Raw genomic sequence first — 26235 nt, forward strand, 5'->3', positions numbered from 1 at the left:
TGAAAATGTGTTTATAGTTAGCATATAGATTTACTCAGGTTTAAAAAAAAAAATCTTCCTACTCTGAGGCCTTTACTAACTTGCAGTATTACATAAAAAATAAATTAATGGAAAAAGTCAAACAAAAATATGTTTTATCTTTCGATTGGCTAAATGAAAAAACATTCTACTCATCATTAATTCACACCACAATAATTTGTATGTCGATTGTTACAAGTGATAGAATGATTCCTTGAGCAGGGACCTATGGGCAGGGCCACTGGATTTATGTGATTGTGCAGGCGTGGCATCTTTCGCATAGGTATGGATTTGCCACATTTGCCACATACTCCATTATCTTCTGCATAATCTGCAGATTTTTAAAGAGGCTGTTTTAGCTCAAATGGTTCAAAAGTTATACAATTGCATTGACATGTGGTGGCCCTGAGTGGTAGGTGTCTCTCTGACCTCTTTCAAGTGCTCGCCGTCCTTTTTTCCCAGCATCCCCCCACACCCCCCCCAGGGGCGGCAATCTGAGGAATAGCCCCGGGTGCCTCAAGCACTAGCTACGCCTCTGACCTTACCTTTTATCTCCTGTTCACAATGTGCACTACTCAAGTACCTAATGTAACCAAGCACCTTTCCATCACTGAAGATATTGTTTGCACCTATGTACAGGACTTCTTTTAAAGGGCTAATCTAATAAACAAATATAAATATAAAACTCCACATTCTACAATCGCTTCTGAATGGTGATTTCATATGTACCTCATCATCTGATGACCACAGATAGAAAATGCTTGTCCAAGTGCCAAGAGAGACTCCATAGCTCGGGGTTGGACATGCAATGAGGACAGATGCCATCACTGAATTAAAGAAACTGCTAGTGTAATGTCTGCATATACATAGGAATTTATAAATAGCTTCAGAGAATGGTTCCTGAGAAGGTAGATGTGGACAGTTAATGTTTTGTGCTCTGTGTCAGCCATTATTCTGCTCGTTGATATATTGTCCGATGACGATGTTCACATATATAACATATGCTGCCCAGGCGAGTGTAAGGGTGATTCCGACTCCAAGGGCAACATTGTTGAGTGTCAGCGCTGTGCGGGAGTTCTTGCGAGCCTGAGCAGCATCCCCAACGTTATTAGCGTCTCGTGTCTGTAGGAAAGAAAAGACCATACAGTTAGAAAGCAGACATCGGGGCTGAGCCTGTCCCACATGCATTCAGCCACTTTTCGGGTACTTTCACAGTTCTAACAGAAATCAGAAATCCTATTACTTACTGAATAGACATTATTAAATATTACAGTAACATACATTCCACCAAGCTTCTGAAAAAATGATTCAGGGTCATATGTATGAAAAAAAACATTTTTCGCAAACGCCAAAATTTGCAGAATTTTGGCGTTTGCGATCACCATTCAGGTAAGTGGGATGTAACAGCCTTGCAAAATATGGAATCGCAAAATAGCAATTCCCTTTTTTGCAATTACATTTAAGGAACCGCAAATTGTGATTCATTAAATGCAATGTAAGAGGCACAGAAAATGTGCAATTTGGCCATAAGGAATCGCAAATTACCACCAACTTCAAGTTGGTGGCAATTTGCGATTTCTTTGAAAAATGCATTTTTTTGCATTTTTCAAAGTGCCATGTGGCACACATACACGCCCTTAGGGCATGTATTTGTGCCACATGCGCACATATGTACATTTCAAGGGTGCAACAGGGTGTCCTTTTGGCACCCTGGCACCCTTGAATTTGCATTCGCAATTTGCGATTCTCTAATTGAGAATCGCAAATAGCGAATATCTCCCCATTCATTCCTATGGGCCTGTAGGCCCATAGGAATGAATGGGGAGGTATTCCTTAATTGCGAATCGCAATTTGCGATTAGCAATTAAAGAATATGTAGGATTCGCAAAATTATTTGCTAATCCTACATACATAGCATTTTGCGATTCTCAAATAGCAGTTTGCCAAAAATCGCTATTTGAGAATCGCAAAATTACTTTTTGATACATATGGCCCTATGTCACTAGAAAATGAGACACTTTTGCATTGTGTAATAAGTTTCACAAAAAACAGGTGTTCTTTTGTCTCACACAAACTGTCTTCATCCACCCTTCTCCAAATAATGAAATTCTTCCCAAGGTTAGGGTGATATCAAAAGCTATTAAATAATCCATACAGCGCCTGGTGCACAATAATGAAGCAGTTTCCAGATATATAAAGGAGCAAAGAATCTGCCTGATACCTGGCAGTGCCTTTCCCAAACACTTTATAGCTCCTGCAATGTGCCGCCTGTCTAAATGCTAGCAAAAGGCTGTGATCATTATAGCATATGGAGCACAATCCAAAAGCAGATGGGTTTCTGACACACATCATACAACCTGCTAACCCCTACCTTCCTCCAAATAAGGCAGGGGCATAGCTACCATTGGTGCAGCATGTCCAGTGGTACCGGGACCCATTGAGCCCTATTTTCTGCATTTTACTACGCCAACAGCAATTCAAGGGCCATTTCCCGTGCTTGCATCAGAGCCTCTGGCATCCCTGCTACGCTACTGAAACAGCATACTCTCCTAAAGCAAACATAACGGTTGCTTTGCCCTGCTGAACTTTAACTTCTAAGACATTTTTCTTTTACATTTCTCCTAAATCCAAACCTAAGCTGAGACTGGGCCCCATCCACTCCATGTATTCGAACTGCGCTCCTTTAAGGTCAGTCTTAAATCTCATTTTTAGCATGGTCTTGCACGACCAGCTACCCGTCGTTGGGGCTTTCTCCTTTTTGGTGCTAATTTTCATTATAAACTTTAAAAATTCATGACTCCCATTCTACTGATTGGATTTGTGACATTTTGGTATACATTAATTTACTAAATATTATTCTATTTTTGTAAATTAGTATGGGATTTTTCTTGTGTCTTTTTTTATTTTATTACTGTGAGTGCTGCATAAATACATTGCCTCTAAGTTAAGCCTGACTGCTTTTCAACAAAAACCGGAAGAAATTTCTCCCCACGGACCCGGAAATGCCAGATAGGTTTGCTGGCGACTGATGATACATATCGATCTTAGGGGCTGATTATGATGGCAGACGGACCTGAGTCCGTCCGCCACCCCGGAGTAGGAGGGACCGTCCGCAGGGGCAGCGGCGGTCCCTCCGTGCAAATTAGGATGTGACCGCCACCCTGGCAGTCACATCCTGTATTCTTAACATTGCGGCGGGTGCTGCTTGAAGCAGCACCCGACGCAATGTCCAAAATTTAAGCTGTGCATTTGCATGCACAAAGCGGCAGGCACCGCGCGGTGCCTGCCGCTTTGTGCACGCAAATGCAGGGGGGGTACCATAGGTACCCCTCATGTGCACCCCCCACACCCCCTTCACCCCTGGGGGCCCGCAACGGGCCCCCAAACAAAAATTCGTATGCCTTTGCACGGCAGAAATGCCGCCGTATAAAGGCATAGTACTCCAGACATCCTAATATGGCTGGCGATGTCTGATAGACACCGCCAGCCATGTTAGTGCTTTTCTGCCACGGACGGGAGGCGACTGCGGCGGAAAAGCTGCGGACGGAAAAAAGATCCCCCAGCCATCCTAATCTGGCAGGGGTCTTTTTTCAGTCCGCAGCGGTTTTCATGCATCCTCCGGGCCGGCGGTGGCTTCCGATATCATAATCGGCCCCTTAGTTTGGAGTTTGTTGCTGGATCACTGTCTCGTTCCCTTTACAAAACGCATTTTAGGGCATCCTAATTAAGTTCGGAGTTTTTTGCATGTGTAGGGCAGAGCTTAGTCTCCCAATGAGGCAGGCACTGATAGTGACTGGTAGGCTCCACCCCCTTCAATGATGGCGGATTGCTGTTAGTGTGCTCGTCGACGCTAGTACCGATGCGTCTGCTGTGGCGGTATCTTCTTGTTCAAGGCGTGCTGAAGGCAGTCTGCGAGTCAGCGGGGGCTCTGCGTCTTTCCTGTGCCCGCGTCCGTACCCGCTCTTGTGCTGGTGTTTACGCCGATGTTGGCAGTTTTCGTCTCGGGTCTGTTTACATGTTCCAGGGTGTTTCAGCTTCCCAGGTGAGGCTGCATGGCCTGAATGGTGAAAAAGCATAACATAACACAGCCCAAGCCACTGAAACGGAGAAAAAACGGGAGCAGCATTGAAATTGAGCTCACTAAATAACTTGTGTCACTCCTATACCGGAAAAAAAAAACAACAACAAGAGGGAGCATGAAAAGGAAGGGAAAAGGGAAAAACTGAAAAAAATCGGGACCTTCCTCGTCACAGCTTGGCGCTTTTGGATGCATTGGATGCATTGGTGCTTTGATTTGGCTCTAGCTTGGAAGACTCCCATGCCCACGCCCATAACGCGCCCTGTGGCGCTTAAAACTATGTGAGAGCTCCGGTGGAGCGGGCTGTTTTTCATAGCATTTTGGGGGCATTTGCAACTCGCCAGGACCCTCAATCCCTGCAGCTTCTGCCTTTGGTTTCCCCCCGCCGCCGCAGCCACAGGACACCAAGCGCGGCCACCGAGTGGGGGAAACTACACTTTCCAGGAGCCCCTTGCAGCACGTAGTCGCCCACGCCCACAACGCGCCCGGCGGCGCTTAAAATTACGTGAGAACTCCCACGTCACAGGACGCGCGCGGGTCTCGCCGGGCTAAACCCGGGCAAAGGGCGGGTCGTCTGAGGCAATCAGAGACTGGCAGAGACTGGGCTGGGCCACCCCCGTAACGTGTTGAAAACAGACACAACTCCTGAGGTATTAGTATTGTGATCAATTAGCAGAAATACCAAGTAGTTGTAATATATAAGTAATTTGTTTTAAACCTCTGCACATTGTATCTTTCTCCTCACTGGCTTAAGTGACACTGGCCAGAAAACGGGGAAATAAGAATCTGGTAGAGAATGCATGTAATACTTTGGATACATATCTAGTTAAAGCAGTGACTGATCTGTCAAAAGAAATTGTTTGTACAGAGAGACGGTTATCTATGGGAAACATCCTTTACAACGAAACTTTTACCACGCAGTGCTGTTACAACGCAAGTATTACAACGAAAACCTTTACAACGCATTACACTTGAAGATAGAATCCATTTTCAACAAACTGGTAATATTGTTAAGGCCCTTGCACGAAAGAATAGATAATGTAGCCAAAGAAGTGCACAAACTTAGTGGGCGTCTATATAATATACTAGCAGCCTGTCCCGACCTTGTCCGGGAGCTTTCAGGCTTCCCCCTACCCCCGCCTACCCCGACATTGCCCAGCAGCCCGTGCCCCTGCCCGCCCCATCCCCCGCCTGCCGCCTGGCCTGACCCTCGCCGGGCATGAGTCAATGGAGGTGTTAGTCACCGTCCCCCACCTTCCCCGACCCCCGCCTGGCCCGACACCCACCTGCTTACCTCAGCCGCCGCTCCTGAGTTGACAGCTCCTCGCCGCTCTGCTCCTCACTGCCTGTCCGCCGCCTCTCCTCCCCCGCGCCATGTCCGCCTCTCCGCTGGTCGCACCGCCGCTGGCCTGTCTGCTACTCCTCACGTGACCGCTCCTCCCCCGCGCCATGTCCGCCACTCCTCTGACGCCGCTCCTTGACGTGAGCACGCACGTCGCAGCCGGCGTTACTTTGGGGGGACTACTTTTTTTTAAATACATTTTTTAAATAAGGTTTATTTTGAAACTTTATATAGCCTATAACCATCTACACACCCTGACGATTTCTACGGTGTATTGGGTGTGTAGATTGGCGCAGTGGTTCCGGAGTTTACCCGCCTCAAAGCCTGAAAGTTTCTCCTTTATTATTGTAGTGTAGATATAAATAGAGAAAAGCAATGAGTGTGTATGTAAAAATAGCCTGGGTGCGAATGCATTGAATATCCCTAAGAGAGATAACATTCCTGCAACCAGTATAAATAAAGAACAACATGGGAAATCCCCTAACGGTAAACAAACCCACACAAGAGACCTGATTGAAAATCCCCAACAGCCATCGAATAAAAATATTACTAAAACCCAATGCGAAAAAGATAAAAGGGATGTCACCGTATCAGAAAGTAGAAATCTCCACCCACCAGTCCCAGAGGTGATAGGCAACACAAATATTATACCCACAGTGCCTCCATTTATTAACTTACCTCCTGAGTGTGGACCTTATGTGGCCTTTTTGGTGAATGTGCCCAAATTAAAAAAAGACCATTGGGAAAATCACGCAGCATTAAAACAAAATATTCCACTGGATGTTGGACAAATGTGGCTTCCCAGTAGCGGTAGCGAAACAGATATTATTAGTGCAACATGTGGGTTGGATAGGTCCCTTGAGGGAAAAATTTGAGGGAGACGGCATCATAATTAACTTCAAATCCCCAGTCTGGGCAAGAGATGCATTAGCAAATGCTCCCCTTCCATCCCAATGGGAATACAACATGACACTACTACCACCTGGCTACTTTTACAGACACCTAATGGGGAACCTTGACCAAGGCGGAACTACCTGTAATTCCAACATTAGGCATCAAACTTTTCTCCCACTACCATCTCAACCTCCACACCCAAGCATCCCTACATCTAATAGATATCTAATACTGAAACAAATTGGGGGGAGTGCCGCAACAGGCTGCAAAATGGTAGTTAATGACAGACCGGCACAGATCTAATTAAAAGCTACCCAGGATGGTAACAGGCTTTACTGCAACAACCGAAAATAGTATATTAGCATCAAATATAGGTGGGGCTGCAGTAAACCAGTCTTTACCTGAGGCCATACCAGTAGTACCCATATATAACGAGGGCATATCTATTGGACAATCACCAGCTACACTTAATATAGTCAACTAACACGAAAGTAATATGGTTATTGATCATGAAGTTTATACCTCCATGAGCTGGAATATAGCAGGTCTAAACAGTAAATGAAATACTCCACATTGGAATAATCTCATTGCATCCAAATATGACGTAATTTGCCTGCAGGAGATTTGGTATAGAGAACCAGTCTACGTAGATGGGTATACTACTAATTGGGTTAAAGCGGTCGATTCTACCTCTGGTAGGGCAAAGGGAGGTCTCGTAATACTTGTCTCTAATAAATTAGTCGAGTGTAAAATCATTAGCTGTATAATTATGGATAGCAATTGTCAGCTAATGAGACTTAGATTTAATAGGAGTAATGACCTTCTGATTATTAATTTTTATAATAATAACTTTAGCAATAATAGAGGAGGTGCCATCCACGACATTGAAAAAGAAGAAGATAGAGCATTGGAAATGCCAAATAGTCAAACAACCATCCTATGGATGGGAGATTTAAACGTCCAAATTTGCCCATTTGCCCTTACCAAAACATGTGGCTTTACCAAAGGTCTATAATCACAAAGAAGGGACGAGGGTTAAGGACAATTTATACTCTGCCACCCCGAACCCCCCGAGAGAACACTAGTATACACACGAAAGGGGTGGGAAGAGTAAATGATAATACCATATGTACTAATGTGGTAAAAGATAGAGCCAGCCCCAATAGGGCAAATCACTCTATTTGGAAAAACTGCCCTCACTCACACACCGAGGTATGTGACATGCTTCATCATTGGGCCTGCTTACAATACGCCCTGGTGTACCCCACACAGGACGGAGCATAAGGGAGGGGGGGAAAATAATAAATTCCACTTAACACAACATATAGTCAAACAAACTAAACAGACACAACACTTAACACATCCACTGTGGAGAAAATAGTGCAAACACCATGTGTTTCAAACCGAAAAGTGCGACAAAGAAATTGTGCAGTATGAGGAGTGATTTAAGACTGATTAAAGGTGTCAACTAGAAAACCAACTTTATTAAACGTTATTCGGCACCTCTACCAGGATTAAAAAGATGAAAGAACAGAGGATGGGAAAATGCCTTCAGGAGATAATTAGGAACCTCAAGGCTTCCCTCCTACCACTGCCAGAGTCAACATGTTTCGACCGCTCTTGATGCGCCTGTATGGTCACTCCGGTCTTCGTCAGGACCGTCGCATTCGGTTTCTATCGGGGTCCCCCCGTGATCTGGGGGAAAGTTATTACCCCTACAGGGAGGTAGGTCCAAGAAATCCTTACCAATCCTGTGTAATCTATGGAGAGTGTCCCCCTAAGTGCGGGAAAACAATCACGAGTTTATGTATTACAAACACTCGCACTGGTGTCCGGTGTACAGGACGCCAGAGAACACAATCGTTCTGAAGGCTTGTCCTCCGCAATTCTGGTACAACCCGTGGCATCCACGACATTGAAAAAGAAGTAGATAGAGCATTGGAAATGCCAAATAGTCAAACAACCATCCTATGGATGGGAGATTTAAACGTCCAAATTTGCCCATTTGCCCTTACCAAAACATGTGGCTTTACCAAAGGTTACAGCCGAGAAGATAAAGTGGAATTGCTGCATTTCCCCCATGGTGAATATGGCACAGCTCTAAATACTTTGTTGTCAAAATATGATCTCGAACTTTTAAGCTGTACCAGGAACCAAAATAACATCTATTGTCCAACTTTCACTGGGAGGGGTGCTTCAACAACTATTGATCATATTCTATTATCTTATAACAGTGACTATAAGGATTTATGGATCACGGAACAGGTGGTCAGTGACCATAATAGCATTTCCATAGCCCTGCTATGCTGGGGAAATAAACAGGTAAATACATCCAGTCGTATAACCGATATTTTCCCCATAAATGGTATGAGATTAAAATGGGCATCCGTTGACCCAAATAAAATACAAAAGGAAGTTATCATCCACTGTAAAAAAGAAATAGATTAGTGTTTAGGCGAGGAGGTGGTCCCTAGCTCCCTGATTTTTAACTTCCAAAGGATTAATGTATTCATACAACAACTTCTCACCAAAAAATATAAAGCCAGAAAACAGGAACACATAGGCTGGTTTAACAAAAGCTGCACTGATGCCCTGCATGCTCTAAAGCTTGCATTGGGCATAAAACCCCGTAATAAGGAGAATGTTAGAGCGCTACGCCTAAACTACAAACCCATCATCTGGGCCCATAAAAAAGAATTGCAACACGAGGTATGGGACAATTTTAGTTTAGCGGCAGCAACCAAAAATAGTAAGCTATTTTGGGAGACGGTCAACTGTCCCTTTTTAAAAGATAATAACCGACCGGAATTAACTTCATATATAAATAGTGACAATTGGATCGAACATTTTACATCAATTTTTAACGCAGATAACGCTGACACAAATCAAATAACTATTTCTACCTGGCCTCTACTACCTTTAATGATAAAAATAGACGAAGTCCATGAAGGACTATTCGACAGTAAAAGGGGGAAGGCACCAGGGCCTGATGATGTGCCCATTGACCTATATAAAAGCGAGGAGGACCTATGGGCACCTATTCTAACTGTAATTTGTAACGCAGCAGTTGATGGCCAAATCCCCATCACATGGGGTCAATCATTAATTATCCCCCTTTTCAAAACCGGTTCCAAATCTGTGCCCAGCAACTATCGTCCGATATAGTTGCTGGACTCGTCACTCAAAGTAATGAGTAGGGTCATGTTGAAAAGACTAGAAACATGGGCTGAGGACAATGAAATTCTTTCACCAGCCCAATATGGGTTTAGAAAAGGCATTGGCACACTGGAACAGTATGTTAATTTGGACCTTCTCATAAATAAATACACTATGGCAAAAGGAGGTAAATTATTTTTATGTTTCGCGGACCTAAGCAGCGCTTTTGATCTGGTGGATCACTCTATATTGTGGCAGATACTTCTGGACACCGGCTCTCCCAAGGAAATTGTTTATTTTTTAGCAAAGGTGTACGAGAAGTTGTCCAGCAAAGTGCGCTATGGTCCTGCAGGAGAGTGTACCCACCTGTTTAGTTTGAAAAGGGGCATCCGCCAGGGATGTGTACTTACGCCATTTTTGTTTTCACTGTTTATCAATCATGTAGACAGTACACTAAAACAAATCCCTGCTGATGCACCCTCTATTGAGGGTAAGGCTGTACCCATTTTATTATACGCAGACGATGCAGTTTTAATTTCAGGTACCCCGATTGGCCTTCAACGTCTTATAGATAATTTTATTCTTTTTATCAAAGGCAGGAAACTCCTAATTAATAAAACGAAGACTTTTGTTATGTCATGTGGGAAATCTATGAATAAACTGGGAAAGGCCTTTTTTCTAGGAGGAATAAAAATGCAATCTGTTAAATCCTTCTGTTACCTTGGGGTAACTTTTGCGGGAAATGGGAAGTGGTCACAAGAATATGCTAACATCTGCCTCAAAATGAGCAGGAACGTGAATGGCATTTTCCGTTTCTCCACAAAAGTTGATGCACGAAGAATTAAAGACATGGTAACTATATACAATGCCAAATGTGTTTCATCTGCGCTTTATGGTGCCAGAATTTGGGGCCACCACTCTGAACAGTCTTTACAGCAGGATGAATACACATTTATTATACGCCTGCTGTGCGCTCCACCTTCGGCCTCAACACACCATGAAGTGGGTCTAAAACATATTTCAGAAGAGTAAATGATAATACCATATGTACTAATGTGGTAAAAGATAGAGCCAGCCCCAATAGGGCAAATCACTCTATTTGGAAAAACTGCCCTCACTCACACACCGAGGTATGTGACATGCTTCATCATTGGGCCTGCTTACAATACGCCCTGGTGTACCCCACACAGGACGGAGCATAAGGGAGGGGGGGAAAATAATAAATTCCACTTAACACAACATATAGTCAAACAAACTAAACAGACACAACACTTAACACATCCACTGTGGTGAAAATAGTGCAAACACCATGTGTTTCAAACCGAAAAGTGCGACAAAGAAATTGTGCAGTATGAGGAGTGATTTAAGACTGATTAAAGGTGTCAACTAGAAAACCAACTTTATTAAACGTTATTCGGCACCTCTACCAGGATTAAAAAGATGAAAGAACAGAGGATGGGAAAATGCCTTCAGGAGATAATTAGGAACCTCAAGGCTTCCCTCCTACCACTGCCAGAGTCAACATGTTTCGACCGCTCTTGATGCGCCTGTATGGTCACTCCGGTCTTCGTCAGGACCGTCGCATTCGGTTTCTATCGGGGTCCCCCCGTGATCTGGGGGAAAGTTATTACCCCTACAGGGAGGTAGGTCCAAGAAATCCTTACCAATCCTGTGTAATCTATGGAGAGTGTCCCCCTAAGTGCGGGAAAACAATCACGAGTTTATGTATTACAAACACTCGCACTGGTGTCCGGTGTACAGGACGCCAGAGAACACAATCGTTCTGAAGGCTTGTCCTCCGCAATTCTGGTACAACCCGTGGCATCCACGACATTGAAAAAGAAGTAGATAGAGCATTGGAAATGCCAAATAGTCAAACAACCATCCTATGGATGGGAGATTTAAACGTCCAAATTTGCCCATTTGCCCTTACCAAAACATGTGGCTTTACCAAAGGTTACAGCCGAGAAGATAAAGTGGAATTGCTGCATTTCCCCCATGGTGAATATGGCACAGCTCTAAATACTTTGTTGTCAAAATATGATCTCGAACTTTTAAGCTGTACCAGGAACCAAAATAACATCTATTGTCCAACTTTCACTGGGAGGGGTGCTTCAACAACTATTGATCATATTCTATTATCTTATAACAGTGACTATAAGGATTTATGGATCACGGAACAGGTGGTCAGTGACCATAATAGCATTTCCATAGCCCTGCTATGCTGGGGAAATAAACAGGTAAATACATCCAGTCGTATAACCGATATTTTCCCCATAAATGGTATGAGATTAAAATGGGCATCCGTTGACCCAAATAAAATACAAAAGGAAGTTATCATCCACTGTAAAAAAGAAATAGATTAGTGTTTAGGCGAGGAGGTGGTCCCTAGCTCCCTGATTTTTAACTTCCAAAGGATTAATGTATTCATACAACAACTTCTCACCAAAAAATATAAAGCCAGAAAACAGGAACATATAGGCTGGTTTAACAAAAGCTGCACTGATGCCCTGCATGCTCTAAAGCTTGCATTGGGCATAAAACCCCGTAATAAGGAGAATGTTAGAGCGCTACGCCTAAACTACAAACCCATCATCTGGGCCCATAAAAAAGAATTGCAACACGAGGTATGGGACAATTTTAGTTTAGCGGCAGCAACCAAAAATAGTAAGCTATTTTGGGAGACGGTCAACTGTCCCTTTTTAAAAGATAATAACCGACCGGAATTAACTTCATATATAAATAGTGACAATTGGATCGAACATTTTACATCAATTTTTAACGCAGATAACGCTGACACAAATCAAATAACTATTTCTACCTGGCCTCTACTACCTTTAATGATAAAAATAGACGAAGTCCATGAAGGACTATTCGACAGTAAAAGGGGGAAGGCACCAGGGCCTGATGATGTGCCCATTGACCTATATAAAAGCGAGGAGGACCTATGGGCACCTATTCTAACTGTAATTTGTAACACAGCAGTTGATGGCCAAATCCCCATCACATGGGGTCAATCATTAATTATCCCCCTTTTCAAAACCGGTTCCAAATCTGTGCCCAGCAACTATCGTCCGATATAGTTGCTGGACTCGTCACTCAAAGTAATGAGTAGGGTCATGTTGAAAAGACTAGAAACATGGGCTGAGGACAATGAAATTCTTTCACCAGCCCAATATGGGTTTAGAAAAGGCATTGGCACACTGGAACAGTATGTTAATTTGGACCTTCTCATAAATAAATACACTATGGCAAAAGGAGGTAAATTATTTTTATGTTTCGCGGACCTAAGCAGCGCTTTTGATCTGGTGGATCACTCTATATTGTGGCAGATACTTCTGGACACCGGCTCTCCCAAGGAAATTGTTTATTTTTTAGCAAAGGTGTACGAGAAGTTGTCCAGCAAAGTGCGCTATGGTCCTGCAGGAGAGTGTACCCACCTGTTTAGTTTGAAAAGGGGCATCCGCCAGGGATGTGTACTTACGCCATTTTTGTTTTCACTGTTTATCAATCATGTAGACAGTACACTAAAACAAATCCCTGCTGATGCACCCTCTATTGAGGGTAAGGCTGTACCCATTTTATTATACGCAGACGATGCAGTTTTAATTTCAGGTACCCCGATTGGCCTTCAACGTCTTATAGATAATTTTATTCTTTTTATCAAAGGCAGGAAACTCCTAATTAATAAAACGAAGACTTTTGTTATGTCATGTGGGAAATCTATGAATAAACCGGGAAAGGCCTTTTTTCTAGGAGGAATAAAAATGCAATCTGTTAAATCCTTCTGTTACCTTGGGGTAACTTTTGCGGGAAATGGGAAGTGGTCACAAGAATATGCTAACATCTGCCTCAAAATGAGCAGGAACGTGAATGGCATTTTCCGTTTCTCCACAAAAGTTGATGCACGAAGAATTAAAGACATGGTAACTATATACAATGCCAAATGTGTTTCATCTGCGCTTTATGGTGCCAGAATTTGGGGCCACCACTCTGAACAGTCTTTACAGCAGGATGAATACACATTTATTATACGCCTGCTGTGCGCGCCACCTTCGGCCTCAACACACCATGAAGTGGGTCTAAAACATATTTCAGATTTGGCCGGCCTTCGTCCCCTTTTATTATGGCGTTCCATTTGGGCTAAACCTGAAACAGCTTTTACTCAAAGTATAATAAGAGATTGTATTAAACTCGACCACAATTCTCGCATCCCGTGGCTGAGATATATTCGTCACTGGTGCAGTCTCCTATTTAAATGTGATATCTTTATTGATCCTGAGTATACAGCTTCCATTTCCAAAAAAGATCTCAAAGAAGCGTTTTTAGCCCACAAAAATGAGAATAGGGGAAACTTAACCAGGTCTCAGCCCACTGTTGCTTTTTATAAAGATCTTAACCTTACAATTGGCTTTCAGGCATATTTGAATGAAGTAACCATGCCTTCCCACCAATTCGTCTTAACATGTTTGCGGTTAGGGATTGCGCATCATTTAGTGGCCTTCCCGAAAATGAAAAGAAGTACGAGATTAGTATGCCCATGCGACAATACACCTATACAAAGTTCCTGCCACTTTTTATTGTTCTGTAAATTTTACCATTTCTTAAGGAAATTTTATTTGAAACCATTGTTTTTAAAACATAACGTTCGATCCATCAAAAATGCTATGAGGCTGTTATCCCTGCCTGAAAGCCCCGATGTCTGTTTTTTTACTGCGTCCTATATTTTAAAATGTTTCTCTGCTAGGAAATCAATTGTATTGTAAAGATATATACTTGGAAAGTCCTTGTTTTATTGAACATGCACATTATTTTGCACCAAATGTAATTAAGGATATAGACGGCGATTAGTGGCGCTTTTTGGAACATTTATATATAAGACAAATAGTCGCAAATGTAATTACGCACTGTTTGCACTACTCACCTTATACTCGACACTTTAGCGTATTTTGCACGTTTTATATGTTCAATAACCACTATGCTGTTACTGTTATGTTGATTACTTAAATTGTACTTTCTTGCCATACTAAAACTCTGATAAAGAAGAATCATATGTACAAACGTATTGACTAAGCATATTGCATGCTATAAGCACAAGTCACTTTTTGTATATATTGTACTGCAACTGCACTTTGATAACTTAATCGTTCTGGCTTCGTTGTTCAGCCCATTATGCAGTATGCAATAGAAATTGTAATTCATGCTTTATGTATGCTTATATGGATGTTTTTATACTCCGAATAAAGCTTTGAATTGATTGACAAACTACCTAAGGGTAAGTACAGGGTAATTTAGTGACTTTTGTGATTCACCCTGACAAGGATCATGGCTGTTGCTTGAGAAGGTTTCAAACCCCCCTCCCCTTTGTCCCCCCAAATACCAACCCAGTTTCTTACAGCACTTTATTACTTATTCATACTGAGGTAAGCCCAGCAGAAGTGAAAAACTAATTTGTGATTTGTGTATCCTTCATTCCCTCAGACCAGCTTCATTTGTTTCACCATCTGTAGAAGTCCTGGCAGTCTGGGAGTGTGGGGGGCATGGGGAGGGAAAAGAGAGTCTACATAAAAATAGATAACAGACTTCACCTATTCCTCAGACGATAAACAAATATATCCTGAGCTAAACAACAGTGTATCAAAATAGATGAATAAATTCCAAAAGATGAGTAATCTTCAAATCTTCTGTTTATTAATTCCGTCTTTCTTCTTAAACCACACTAGCCGCCAACACGTGTTTCGTCTTGGTATACACGCCACAGAACACACACTTCGCACGATCCTTTTCAATTCATAAGGATAGGTATTCGGAGGCCAATTGATGAAGACTTTACACTGGAGATTTCGTTACTTATATTTGAATTAGGAGCCTTCGTGGAATAAAGTTTTACACTTATATGTTTTCATGAACGATGGAGAGTTCTGCTTGATTCTAACCATAGCCCTGAAGAAGTCTAAGGTTGATTATACCAAGACGAAACACGTGTTGGCGGCTAGTGTGGTTTAAGAAGAAAGACGGAATTAATAAACAGAAGATTTGAAGATTACTCATCTTTTGGAATTTATTCATCTATTTTGATACACTGTTGTTTAGCTCGGGATATATTTGTTTATTGTCTATATGTGGTTTTGTTTTTGACATTGCCCAGTTTGGTTGTGGGTGGGTGAACGCAACCTTATCCTTTGAGCTGTTTTTTACAGATTGAGAACTTTTACAAATATCACACTCCAGCGCAATTAACACTCAGTCATCCCCCTTTCGTAATTTGCTATTCCTCAGACGTGTAGGGTAGCTGCATCTAAGGGCAGGACCGCCCTGATATTGTTAGTACTGTGACATGGAAGATGGGTGAATGGGTAATATTACACCTGGTAAACACATATCAGTATTGGCTGGGAGCAGGGCAACTGCTGAAAAAATAAGGGAGTTATAATGACACACTAAACTCCTCACTCTATGAATGGCCACTACCGGATTTTACAGGATTCTACTGTGTTATATGTATTCATTTCATTGTCTTTGAAATCGCTGGCTTGTGGCAGAAGTCACTTCCTGCATGTTTGACAATAAGCCCCTCATCATGAGCGACCCGGTTAATTGCGATATGTGTGGTAACTCCTGTTAATGCAGATATTGCAACTAGCAATTTTGTGATAATTATTGTCAGGTAGAACCTGCAAACATTTATCGGGGAAAATGCCCGGTATTTACTGAAGCATGCGGAAATCACCAAAATCTACATGTTATTCCCCAAGCAGTGGTAATTGGGTGATCTTTATAATACCAGTACATTCTGACTCAGGGGAGTCGGATTTTATCTGGTTGAATAAATATCACACTAATTACAGGGCTGCCAATAATGAGGTCCTTAATACTTTTCTGCCATTAGGTTACCAGCTCTCCCCTCCTCCACCCACTCGCTCTCCATTTGGCTGGAGAGCATCACTTTGTGCAGCTGATGTGAGCTTGTTTTTATTGAGAAAGTTTTTTTTTAAGTATGAACATTCCCTCAACCCCTTTCTTTTAGGTTTGAGGTATATTAAGGTTAATTCAATGTGTTTAAAGTACATGGTGTCGGCGGCTTTCCACATGTATCCTTAAAGTAAAAAGTGAACAAAACATATATTTGAAATGGTAAAGCTCCCTGCTGTCATTTTCTGTGATCTGAGAGTCACAGAATCAAGTCGAGACGATGCAAACTCGGCCTTTCACTTTTTCAAAGTTATAAACTAAGTACAGCAAATATGGTAATAGTGGCATTTGTTATTTACAGCAGATAGAAGTGTCGTTTGAAGCGCTGCATTAAATGAAAACATGGTAGGCAGTGACAGCAGATTAAACCATAACAGTGATTGTGAAGTTGGAATCTGTGTAGTCAAACTTCATATATTTGTGAAGGCTGGGCTTGAGAAAGCTTTCCTATTGCAAGTTATTACTCCTAGGGTAACAACTGCTCAGCCTTTATAGGAACTCACAATGTATGTATGTAATGTGAATGTCTAAACAGCACAAAAATAGCAACAGAGCAAGAGGCCCAGGAGAGGGCACACCTCCTCCAATGGGAACACTGGGTCCTCCCCCATGTTAGAGAGGGGATGTGCCAAGCAGCTCTGGGCCTCCAACTAGTCTGTTGCTGGTATTTCTCGACTTAAAATATGGACCTAGATTCTACCCTGTGGCACCAGATACTATGTCACTCACGAGCGATCCCAGAGCCCAGCATATTCCTTGAAAATCACCTTCTAGAGAAGTACCGAGCCCCCCATGAGTCCTCTAAGTGTACATGAACATACATTTCTGGCTTAAAGTCTAGCCTAAGAGACAATATTCTGATCACTACACCTAGGTGATGTTTCAAATGTTTTCTATAAAAATGGAAACTCCTGTTAGGCCAGGAACATTTTTTTTTTTTTATTCAAATCATATTTTTATTGAAAAATAACATAAATGGTAACAGAAGTGATAGCGGCAAGAAGGCATCAGAAGAGTTACAGTCGTGTTACAAAGATACCGCAATCAAACATGGATTGTACATAAAACAATGCGTATACATTAAAGGAAAATAAAGTACCAACATTGCATACTCACATTTGTATATAGTTCCGTAGAGCCCTCCGTCTAAATCAAGTCATATAGTACCATTACACTAAGCCAGGAACATTAATGTAAAGCAAAACTGTATAGAAAAGTGTCACCTGCTGCAAAGCTGTTGCTGTACATATATTACCCTCCTCTGGGTGTTTTATGTAAACTAATTTCTTTTTGTCAATCTATCTGTTGCTGCTAGAGCTGGCAACACTGAGTCAAGATGTTGCATGTAAGCTGCAGAAAAACTGCTCAGCTGATGATGTTAGCTTCTATCCGTTCTAGGCTGCGGTCCAAATGGCTCTACCAATGCCCTTCCATCGGCTTCGAATCCTAACTTTTCAATGAACGACAAGTCACTTGGATACATCCTGGACCCCAACCTCACCTTCAAGGAACACATTACAAAAAAAACAAAGACCACCTGGTTCCAGCTCTCACTTTAAATGTGAAACTGTTTCTTCCTGCATCTGATTTAAGAATTGCTAATCAGGCCCTTGTAACCTTGCATCTAGATGGTGGAAATGCCCTACTCCTTGGTCTTTTCAGAATCCACAATGTCACCCCTTAAAAGCATCCTACACGTCACTGCACATCTTATCCAAGAAGTGTAAAGACGAATAAACCAGACAGCAGAAGCTTTCCATCTATGCACCCAGAATCTGGAACAACATCACTGTATACAGCAGGACCACTCCTTTCTCTAACTTAGGAAAGTGTTCAAGACTCACCTCTTTACATCTCAAGACATTAACACTCTACAGCCCAGCATCCTCTCCGATTACTCGGTGACTCTATACTTGTTTAACCCTGTACACGCGGCTGCACTGTCTTGTGGCTAGGCGTGTGCTATAGAAACACCATATTGAACATGTGGCCACCTGTGTGAAGCACAGCAGTTTAGTTTACAAGTTGTAAGTCACACCCTTAACTACATAGCTCAGGCCTCTTGGAAATGATCCTAGTTATGCTTCTTTTGTGCCACGCCCCTTCAGAGACCACTGCTCCAACTTTTTCATCCCACTAAAAGCACTGGAGGATATAATTGTCTGCACACTCACTTTAATGGAGTAGATAAGAGCCCCGATTCCGATGGGCAGGCAGCAGCAGAGCATTGTGAATATCGAGTAGCCCAGGTAGTCCGTCTCGTACGCACGCGGCGGGGCAACAATCACCATTGGCTGGGTCGTCACTACCCCGCTGTGCCCGTAGGTGTAACCGGGGTTGTAGGGTGGGCTGTTATACCCCGCATTGACACCAGGCGGTCCTGCTCCATACACTGGGGGATATCCAGGCATGGGTGCAGCTCCATACACTGGGGGATATCCAGGGTTGAATGAAGAGGGGGTCTCCTTGGAAGGATCGGAGGCGCTCATGTTGACGTTGGAGTGCTCCCCTCTCGGTGTAGGTTTGCGTTTTCACGTTTGTCTTCCTGGCTGTTATGCTGGCCTCTTCTCTTAGCTCCCTGTCCCCAGTGACAGACTGCTAGTCCGAGTTTCACAGGGTATGTGGGAGGGAGTCTTTTTATAGAACCCATGCAGGAAACTCCAGTGCTATTTTAAAATGCCCCCTCCCCTCTTTCTTAGCTCATTTCAACACCGGGGTGGGCGTGTGTGCTATAAAAGGAGTGGGCTGGGAGAGTGCGGCTTGCACACTGTGGTGATGACTGAACCCTGACACTTCCAGGGTGTAGGACTTCTCATCGGGCCTCCGAGGAGCGCTGCACTAAATGAACTTAAAGCTCCCCTCCTTCTCTGTTTCATTTTACGTCATAGGTCTGGGTTGACATGAACTCTACGCTCACGTGTCTGATGTGAGGTTATTAGAGACGGGCTGGGAGCAAAGCAGAGTAAAATCATGTCTGACGTCACCGGACAGTGTCACTGTAGTATGCAACAACACTACACACACACAGAGCCTCCCCACCCCCCTGCCCGCCGGGTGTCCGCGTTTCCTGCCCGTTTTATCACCCTCTTATTCTCTGGGCTGCCTTACTTCTCTGTTTCACATTTCGGCTCCTCTTTGCTCTTCCTTTTCACCTGTAGCTGTTCTTAAGTTACTCAGTTATCTCTCTCTCTGGTTTTTTATCGCATGACCTCCGTTCTCTTTTTCGCTCCATGGTCTCTGTTGGTCTCCCTGGCCTCTCCTTAACTACTGTTTTATTTGACGGCCTCTCTTGCTCATCTTACCTAGAACCCCTAAGTTATGTATTTTTACATGATTCTTAAGATTCTCTTTTTTGTTCCCTGAAATCTCTTTTATATTTTGTTTCCCCTGTGTAATGTTCACCTCCCGCCCACGGTGAAGGGAGAGGCAGGAGACTGGAGGGAGGTTAAAGCAGTGCTTAATTTGAGCAGTGTTAGAGATGAGAGACAGCAAGAGTAAAGAGGAGAAGAAACAACAAGAGAGGAGAGAGATAAAACGGAGCACAGTAGAAGAAAAGGAGGAGAGCAAATCAGATACAAAGAGAAAGAAGCCACGATGTGAAGAAGAGAGCATTAAGAAGAGAGAAGATAGAATGAAACAATGTGGAGGATAGGACAGAGGGAAAAAAGCAGACAAATGATAAAATGGAGACACTGCTAATCACTGCTAGAGAGTGATAGTAAAGAGCTAAGATCGAGGGGAGAGAGAGCAAAGCATGGATAAAAATGAAGAAGAAAAGGGGCAGGGCTAAAATGAATAGAGGGCAAATCAGAAATACAGGATGTGAAAAAGGTGATAGAAAATATTTATAGAGGTGAGAGGATAGACTTTTAAAGCAAGGATTTAGGGGTTAGACAACAGATCCAGGTTAGAATATAGAGACTGAGGCAGTGAGAGTGTTGAAAGTGGGGCTCACCGGAGGAAGACATGAGGGGTGGACTCCTTGGCAACATTTTCAGCACCTGCACTTCTTTTTTTTACAAATTAAGCACTGGGTTAAAGCATATTTATTCTCCGGAGGGAGAGTATGGAGCCAGCTACTTCTCTCTCATCTTCCCGGCTAAATCTCCGCCCGCACTTCCCGTGATCCTCTAGGACACGTGGTGGTTAATAAGCTAGACTGCTACACCTCATCTCCCCCCCTTAACCAATACAAACAAAATACTAACAATATGTTTCCATATTAAACATTAACAGCGCCCAGTGGGGCATGAGGTATCATAAAATGTTACAACCAGTTTCGTGGATAACCTGGTGAGGAGGAACAGTACAAAGGGGTAAGAGTTCACATATATTCTCTATATCTCTTTGTTAATACTATCGCTCTACCTGTGCGGGTGAGTGTGAGGGGTTCTTTTGTCCTCTGTGCCTCTATAGTGTGTGTTCTGGGTTCCTCAGTACCTTCCTCCTGGGCCCTATTGTGCGCACTGGGAGCGCCTTGTGTGGTATCTGAATCACAGGTGTCCTGGCTCTCCTGGGGCATGCTGCCCTGTGTGACTTCTGCACTACTCTGCCTCTTTGCGTGGCCCGCATCGCTGTTGCTGTCTCTTGTCGTGGCATTGTGCGCTTGTACTCGGTCTATCTTCATCATCGTCCAGTTGCCATTCCGCTTGTTCAACGCGTGTCAAAGATTTGGTTTTGTACCAATTGATCACTTTGTTGCATTTTGCCATCCTGGTGTGTGACCATATCTTGCCGTCGCTTAGCAGGGCGGAGCACGAGTATGTTTCTCTGACTTGTAGGGGCTCACTGAACTTGCTGTCACCTTTCCTGCCTAGTTGGCTGAGCTTCACCCTGACCCATTCCCCTTTTTCTAAGGAGACATCACAGACAAGTCATGTTGTGTTGTAATGATCTGTGTAGATCGTCTGAGCCTTCTCCAGGTTGCGTATGACAACTGTAGGAGCCCACTTGCTCTGCAATGTGAGGTTCATCCACACCGAGTTGTCACATGTGAATGGGTCCCGGCCCCGTAGGATCTTGAATGGGCTGTAACCCGTCATGGTGGGTGTGATGCGGTATGCCCACATGGTGTGCTTGATTTCCGTCTCCCAGTTTTTCCCCGCACTGATGGCTGCTTACACGGACCCCAAGAGTACTCCGTTAAATCTTTCCGCTAGGTCGTTTCCTGCGAATGTATGACAGAATATTGACCTACAGAAATATCGACGCAAAAATATCGAAATCAAGAATATTGACATCCTATCTACATTATGGTAAGTACAAAAATATTGAAAAAATAATATCGATGTCAAAAATATCTTTGTTAAAAATATAGTTTTTTTAAAAGTTAATAAAATAATGTAAAATAAAGTAAATAATACATATAATTAAAATAAACATAGTTAAACAAATTAAAATGTTTAAAAATGATAACTTATATGTATAATATAAAAACTAAATTAAACATATACATATACCATATAAACTATTAATACATACTTAATAATGTTTTTTAAGAATTATTTTATTAACTTATGAATTGTTAAAAAATATCTTATAAATTACAAATATATTTATACATATAAAACAATAATATAAATAAAAATTAAATAAATATATACGACTAATTACAATTATTTTCGATATTTTTCAAATTATTTATTTACTACATTAACTAAAATAATTCAAAAAATGTTAGAGAGCCGAGAGAATAAAATTACTACTCCAACTCCAAACAGTGCAAAAGTAGTGAAAATGTTGGATAGCGTAGGGGTAAAAATCACTATTCCCACTCCAGTGCGTGCAACAGTAGGGAAAGTGTTGGATAGCGTAGGGTTTAAAATTACTATTCCCACTCCAGTGAGTGCAACAGTAGGGGAAGGGTTGGATAGTGTAGGGGTAACAATTACTATTTCCCCTCCAGTGAGTGCAACAATACAGAAAGTGTTGGATAGCGTGGGGTAAAAATTACTAATACCACTCCAGGGAGTGGCAACAGTCTGGAAAATATAGGATAGCATAGGAGTTAAATAAACATACTTATTACTTACATTTTTTTAAACTAACGTATTAATAATTAATTAACAAAAATAATAATATTGAATACCAATAACAATAAATAAATATTTACTTACATAACATTAAATTACTTCCCACCCTATTTCCCTATAAACGCACAACCCGCTGCACAAAAAAGATAACAAAATTATTCAAATTATCAATTAATCAATTATTACAAATTACCATTTAATAATTTAATAACAATACATTATTAATCAATACCAATTAATACAAAATAAAATGTACTTGATCAAAATAAATTACTTCCCACCTGTAATGAAGTACAATCACGCCAGTAGAAGATGAAATAATGTAGATTTATTCTTCAAGAATTTAAGTAAGTATAAAACGTCCTATCCACACAGCATAAAAGAAGTAACTGACAAAGGCATTCACATAGAGGCTTTCAATAATAAAATTCTAGAACAGAAGGTGAGGAAGCTGTCTTGAGAGACAATAACTAAGCATATGTAGAAACAATTAAAGATATTACACACCTTTCCCCTTTGCATATTTATTTTAGAACAAAGTCATGAAGAGCCGCTGGAAAACATTTTTTACGACAACTTCTTCGCAAAACAGTCTTTCTGATGTCTGTTTCATTCCGAGCATTTGGTGTAACAAAGACATTGTCGTGCAAAGGAGCAATTCTACTTAAATTCCAGATGCGACCGTCACTTAACTTGACAGCATTTTCCCAAAAAATTTTAACCAAGAAAGGAGAAGAATATTTCGATAAACCACAAATTTTCTTGGGTAAACAAACTTTCAACCTGTCACCCACCTGTACACGAGTGTGTGAAACAGCATTCCTATTATCAAAATAATTCTTTCTTTTTAAAGACAATAATTTTTGAGAGAATTATCGTAACTATCAGAAGTAACAACATCAGAAACATTCCCAGAATCAGAAATATGACATTTATCTCTCATCCATGGCTGAAAAAGGTGAGTATTAGGACTCTGTCCTCTAAACAATTCAAACGGCACTTTGTTAGTGGTGGAATAAGGTGTGAGACGATACATTCTCACACCTTTATCAATTTCTAATTTCCAGTCTTACCTGTACTGACTCCTTGAGAACTCGATTAAACCTCTCTACCATCCCGTTGGTTTTGGGATGATAGAGAGAACATCGTTTATGTCTTATTCCATTTTTAGTTGAATACTCCTCCATTTCTCTTGAGACCAACTGGACTTCATTGTCGGTCAGCAGAGGATCGGGAAGCCCTTCCCTAGCAAAAAGTTCTTCAGGAAAATTGATAACATCTTTTGTCTCAGTACTCCTTACAACTTTAATTTCCGGCCATCTGGAGAACATGTCAATTTAAACCAACACAAAATATTGGCCAAAAGAACTAGAAATGGGCCCAAGCAGATCAAGGGCAATTTCCTCCCAGCCTCTGGAGGGTTCCTTACGTATTACCATAGGTTGAACTCTTGTTGTTAAGGTTTTATCGCATGTATTGCATGAAACACAATCTCTCCCAACACGTTCAACTTGGAGGTATATACTTGGCCACCAAAAGTGCATGCAAATTCTTTCTTTAGTCTTTGAGACACCCACATGTCCTAGGTGAGCTTGTTGGATGATTCTTGGTCTGACACAAGTGGGAGGTATAAGTTTCGTACCTCTCCATAAGACCCCGGAATTGATAGATAATTCGTCACGAACATTCCAAAACTTGCAAACGTCCTCACTGAGATCTTTCATACTTTTCCACCCTTTAGTTACCAACTCGGAAATTTTCACAAGAACCGTATCCTTACTTAAAGAGCTTTTCCATTCATTCTCACTCAAAACATCAGTAACAATTTCACACACTTTGTATCTATCATTATCCCACAAATCACCTATGTTCTCAGATTCTACATTTGAATGTATCTGAACAAGACGAGCGAGGCAATCAGATACCTTGTTCTCTATGCCAGGTATGTAATTCACTACAAAATCTTAGTCTTGGAGAGCAATGATCCATCTGCAAATTCTTGAGGAAACAGCGTCTAAGCTTTTTTTAGTAAAAAGGTCTTTTAATGGCTTGTGGTCTGAACGAACAACAAAAGAGTTTCCCCATAGAAATTGTTTTAGCTTCCTGCTGGCCCAGAAAATACACAAAGTTTCTTTTTTTATGACAGAGTATGCATTTTCCAGCCCCACCAGAGCTCCTGAAAGAAACATGATGGTCATTTCCTTTCCATCTTTTACTTGTTTGAGCACGGCACCTAGCCCCTTTGAGCCAGCATCCGTAATTAAGATTGACTTAGCAGAGGTATCAAAACTGTGAAGCAAAGGTGCACTACCTAGAGCATTCTTGACATCATCAAACTCAGCTTTACATTTGCTAGTCCACACAAACTTTGTCCCTTTTTTAAAAGTGATCTTAAAGTATATGTTTGCGAAGAAAACTGGGGAACAAATTTATTGTAGTCCTCAGCCATCCCAAGGGAACTGACTATCTCATCTTTATTTTGAGGTTCACAAAAGGCTCACAATGGTTCCAACTAAATGATCTCTAGGCATTACACCTTCTTTGGTTAATTTATGTCCCAAATAATCCAATTCACTCAAGTTGAACTTGCATTTGTTCTCTCTAAGTGTTAAACCACGAAACTTAAACCTGGAAAAAACTTCTCTAAGCCTTCCATCATGCTCCTTTAGTGACCAACCATGTCCCAAAACATCGTCCTGATATATATTAACACCCGCTACACCCTGTAAAACATTTTCCATGGCTCGTTGGAAAATGGATGCAGCAGAGTTAAGACCAAAAGGAAGACGAGTACATCTATAAGTCCCAAAGGGAGTAATAAAAGATGTTAAATTCATGGAATCACTATCTATCTTTATCTGGTGATACGCTGCCCTCAGATCTAAAGTAGAGAATACCTCCGCACCTTCTAGTTGAGTCAACATCTCAGAGATGTTGGGAAGTGGGTATTTATCAGCAACGACAGCACAATTAAGATTGCGAAGGTCAACACATAACCTAATCTCGCCCGAAGCTTTACGAGCCAAAACGACTGGAGCCAACCAATCGCTTGCCTCTGTTTCCACTATGATACCTTCACTTTTAAGTTTCTCTAATTCATTCCGCATAGGCTTCCTTAGTGCCAGAGGTACACTCCTCCGTACTTTGCATGAGACTGGAACAGAGTTAGCTTCGAGTACAATCTTATGAGTATAATCAGAAAGACACCCTAACTTCTCTCTAAAGAGCTCATCGAATCCGGGTCGTAAATCGTGAATTTGAATAACTTCAACTAACTTTTTATGTCCATCTTTGTACACAACGTCGTCTTCAATCTGATTAGTTGAAGAGATAACAGAATCCCTCATAACTATACAAGGATCAGCAGCAGGGACCAACATCACGCCTAGATTAGCTTGGTGGAACCAGCTGATGATACAATCTCCTCTACAAGATATGTAAATCTTTCCAGCAGTGATTTTCCCTTTACATTCAATTTTACCTGTAAAATAACCAAATAATTTTATCGGTTGTCCTCCATAAGCTAAAGGTCTAATGTCAGGCTGAAAATATTAAACTTGTGAATTAAATTAGTATCATTAAAGGCTTAGGGACTAAAGTAATTTTAGCTCCAGAGTTGAAAAGCATTTTGACAGTACAACCATTTACTTGAACTCCATCAATCAGATTTTTCGAGGCTTTGTTGGGATTGTCAATTGATTGGACCAAAACTTCACCACAGTGAAGATCCTCAGATTCTGAGT

At 41.8% G+C, this 26235-nt stretch overlaps 1 protein-coding gene across 1 annotated transcript; it reads right to left on the bottom strand.

The window, feature by feature from the left end:
• Positions 1 to 10: 10 nt before the first annotated feature.
• LOC144767640 (proline rich transmembrane protein 1B-like) lies at positions 11 to 19062 on the bottom strand. The gene is made up of 2 exons (XM_078651039.1): positions 18635 to 19062; positions 11 to 1140 (listed from the first exon to the last, which is right to left on the bottom strand). The coding sequence occupies exons 1-2, from the start codon at positions 18947 to 18949 to the stop codon at positions 961 to 963; spliced, it is 495 nt and encodes a 164-aa protein (XP_078507165.1). The 5' UTR covers positions 18950 to 19062; the 3' UTR covers positions 11 to 960.
• Between the last annotated feature and the right edge of the window lie 7173 nt (positions 19063 to 26235).

The sequence above is a fragment of the Lissotriton helveticus genome, chromosome 7 (assembly GCF_964261635.1).
Source record: "Lissotriton helveticus chromosome 7, aLisHel1.1, whole genome shotgun sequence".
Lineage (NCBI taxonomy): Eukaryota > Metazoa > Chordata > Amphibia > Caudata > Salamandridae > Lissotriton > Lissotriton helveticus.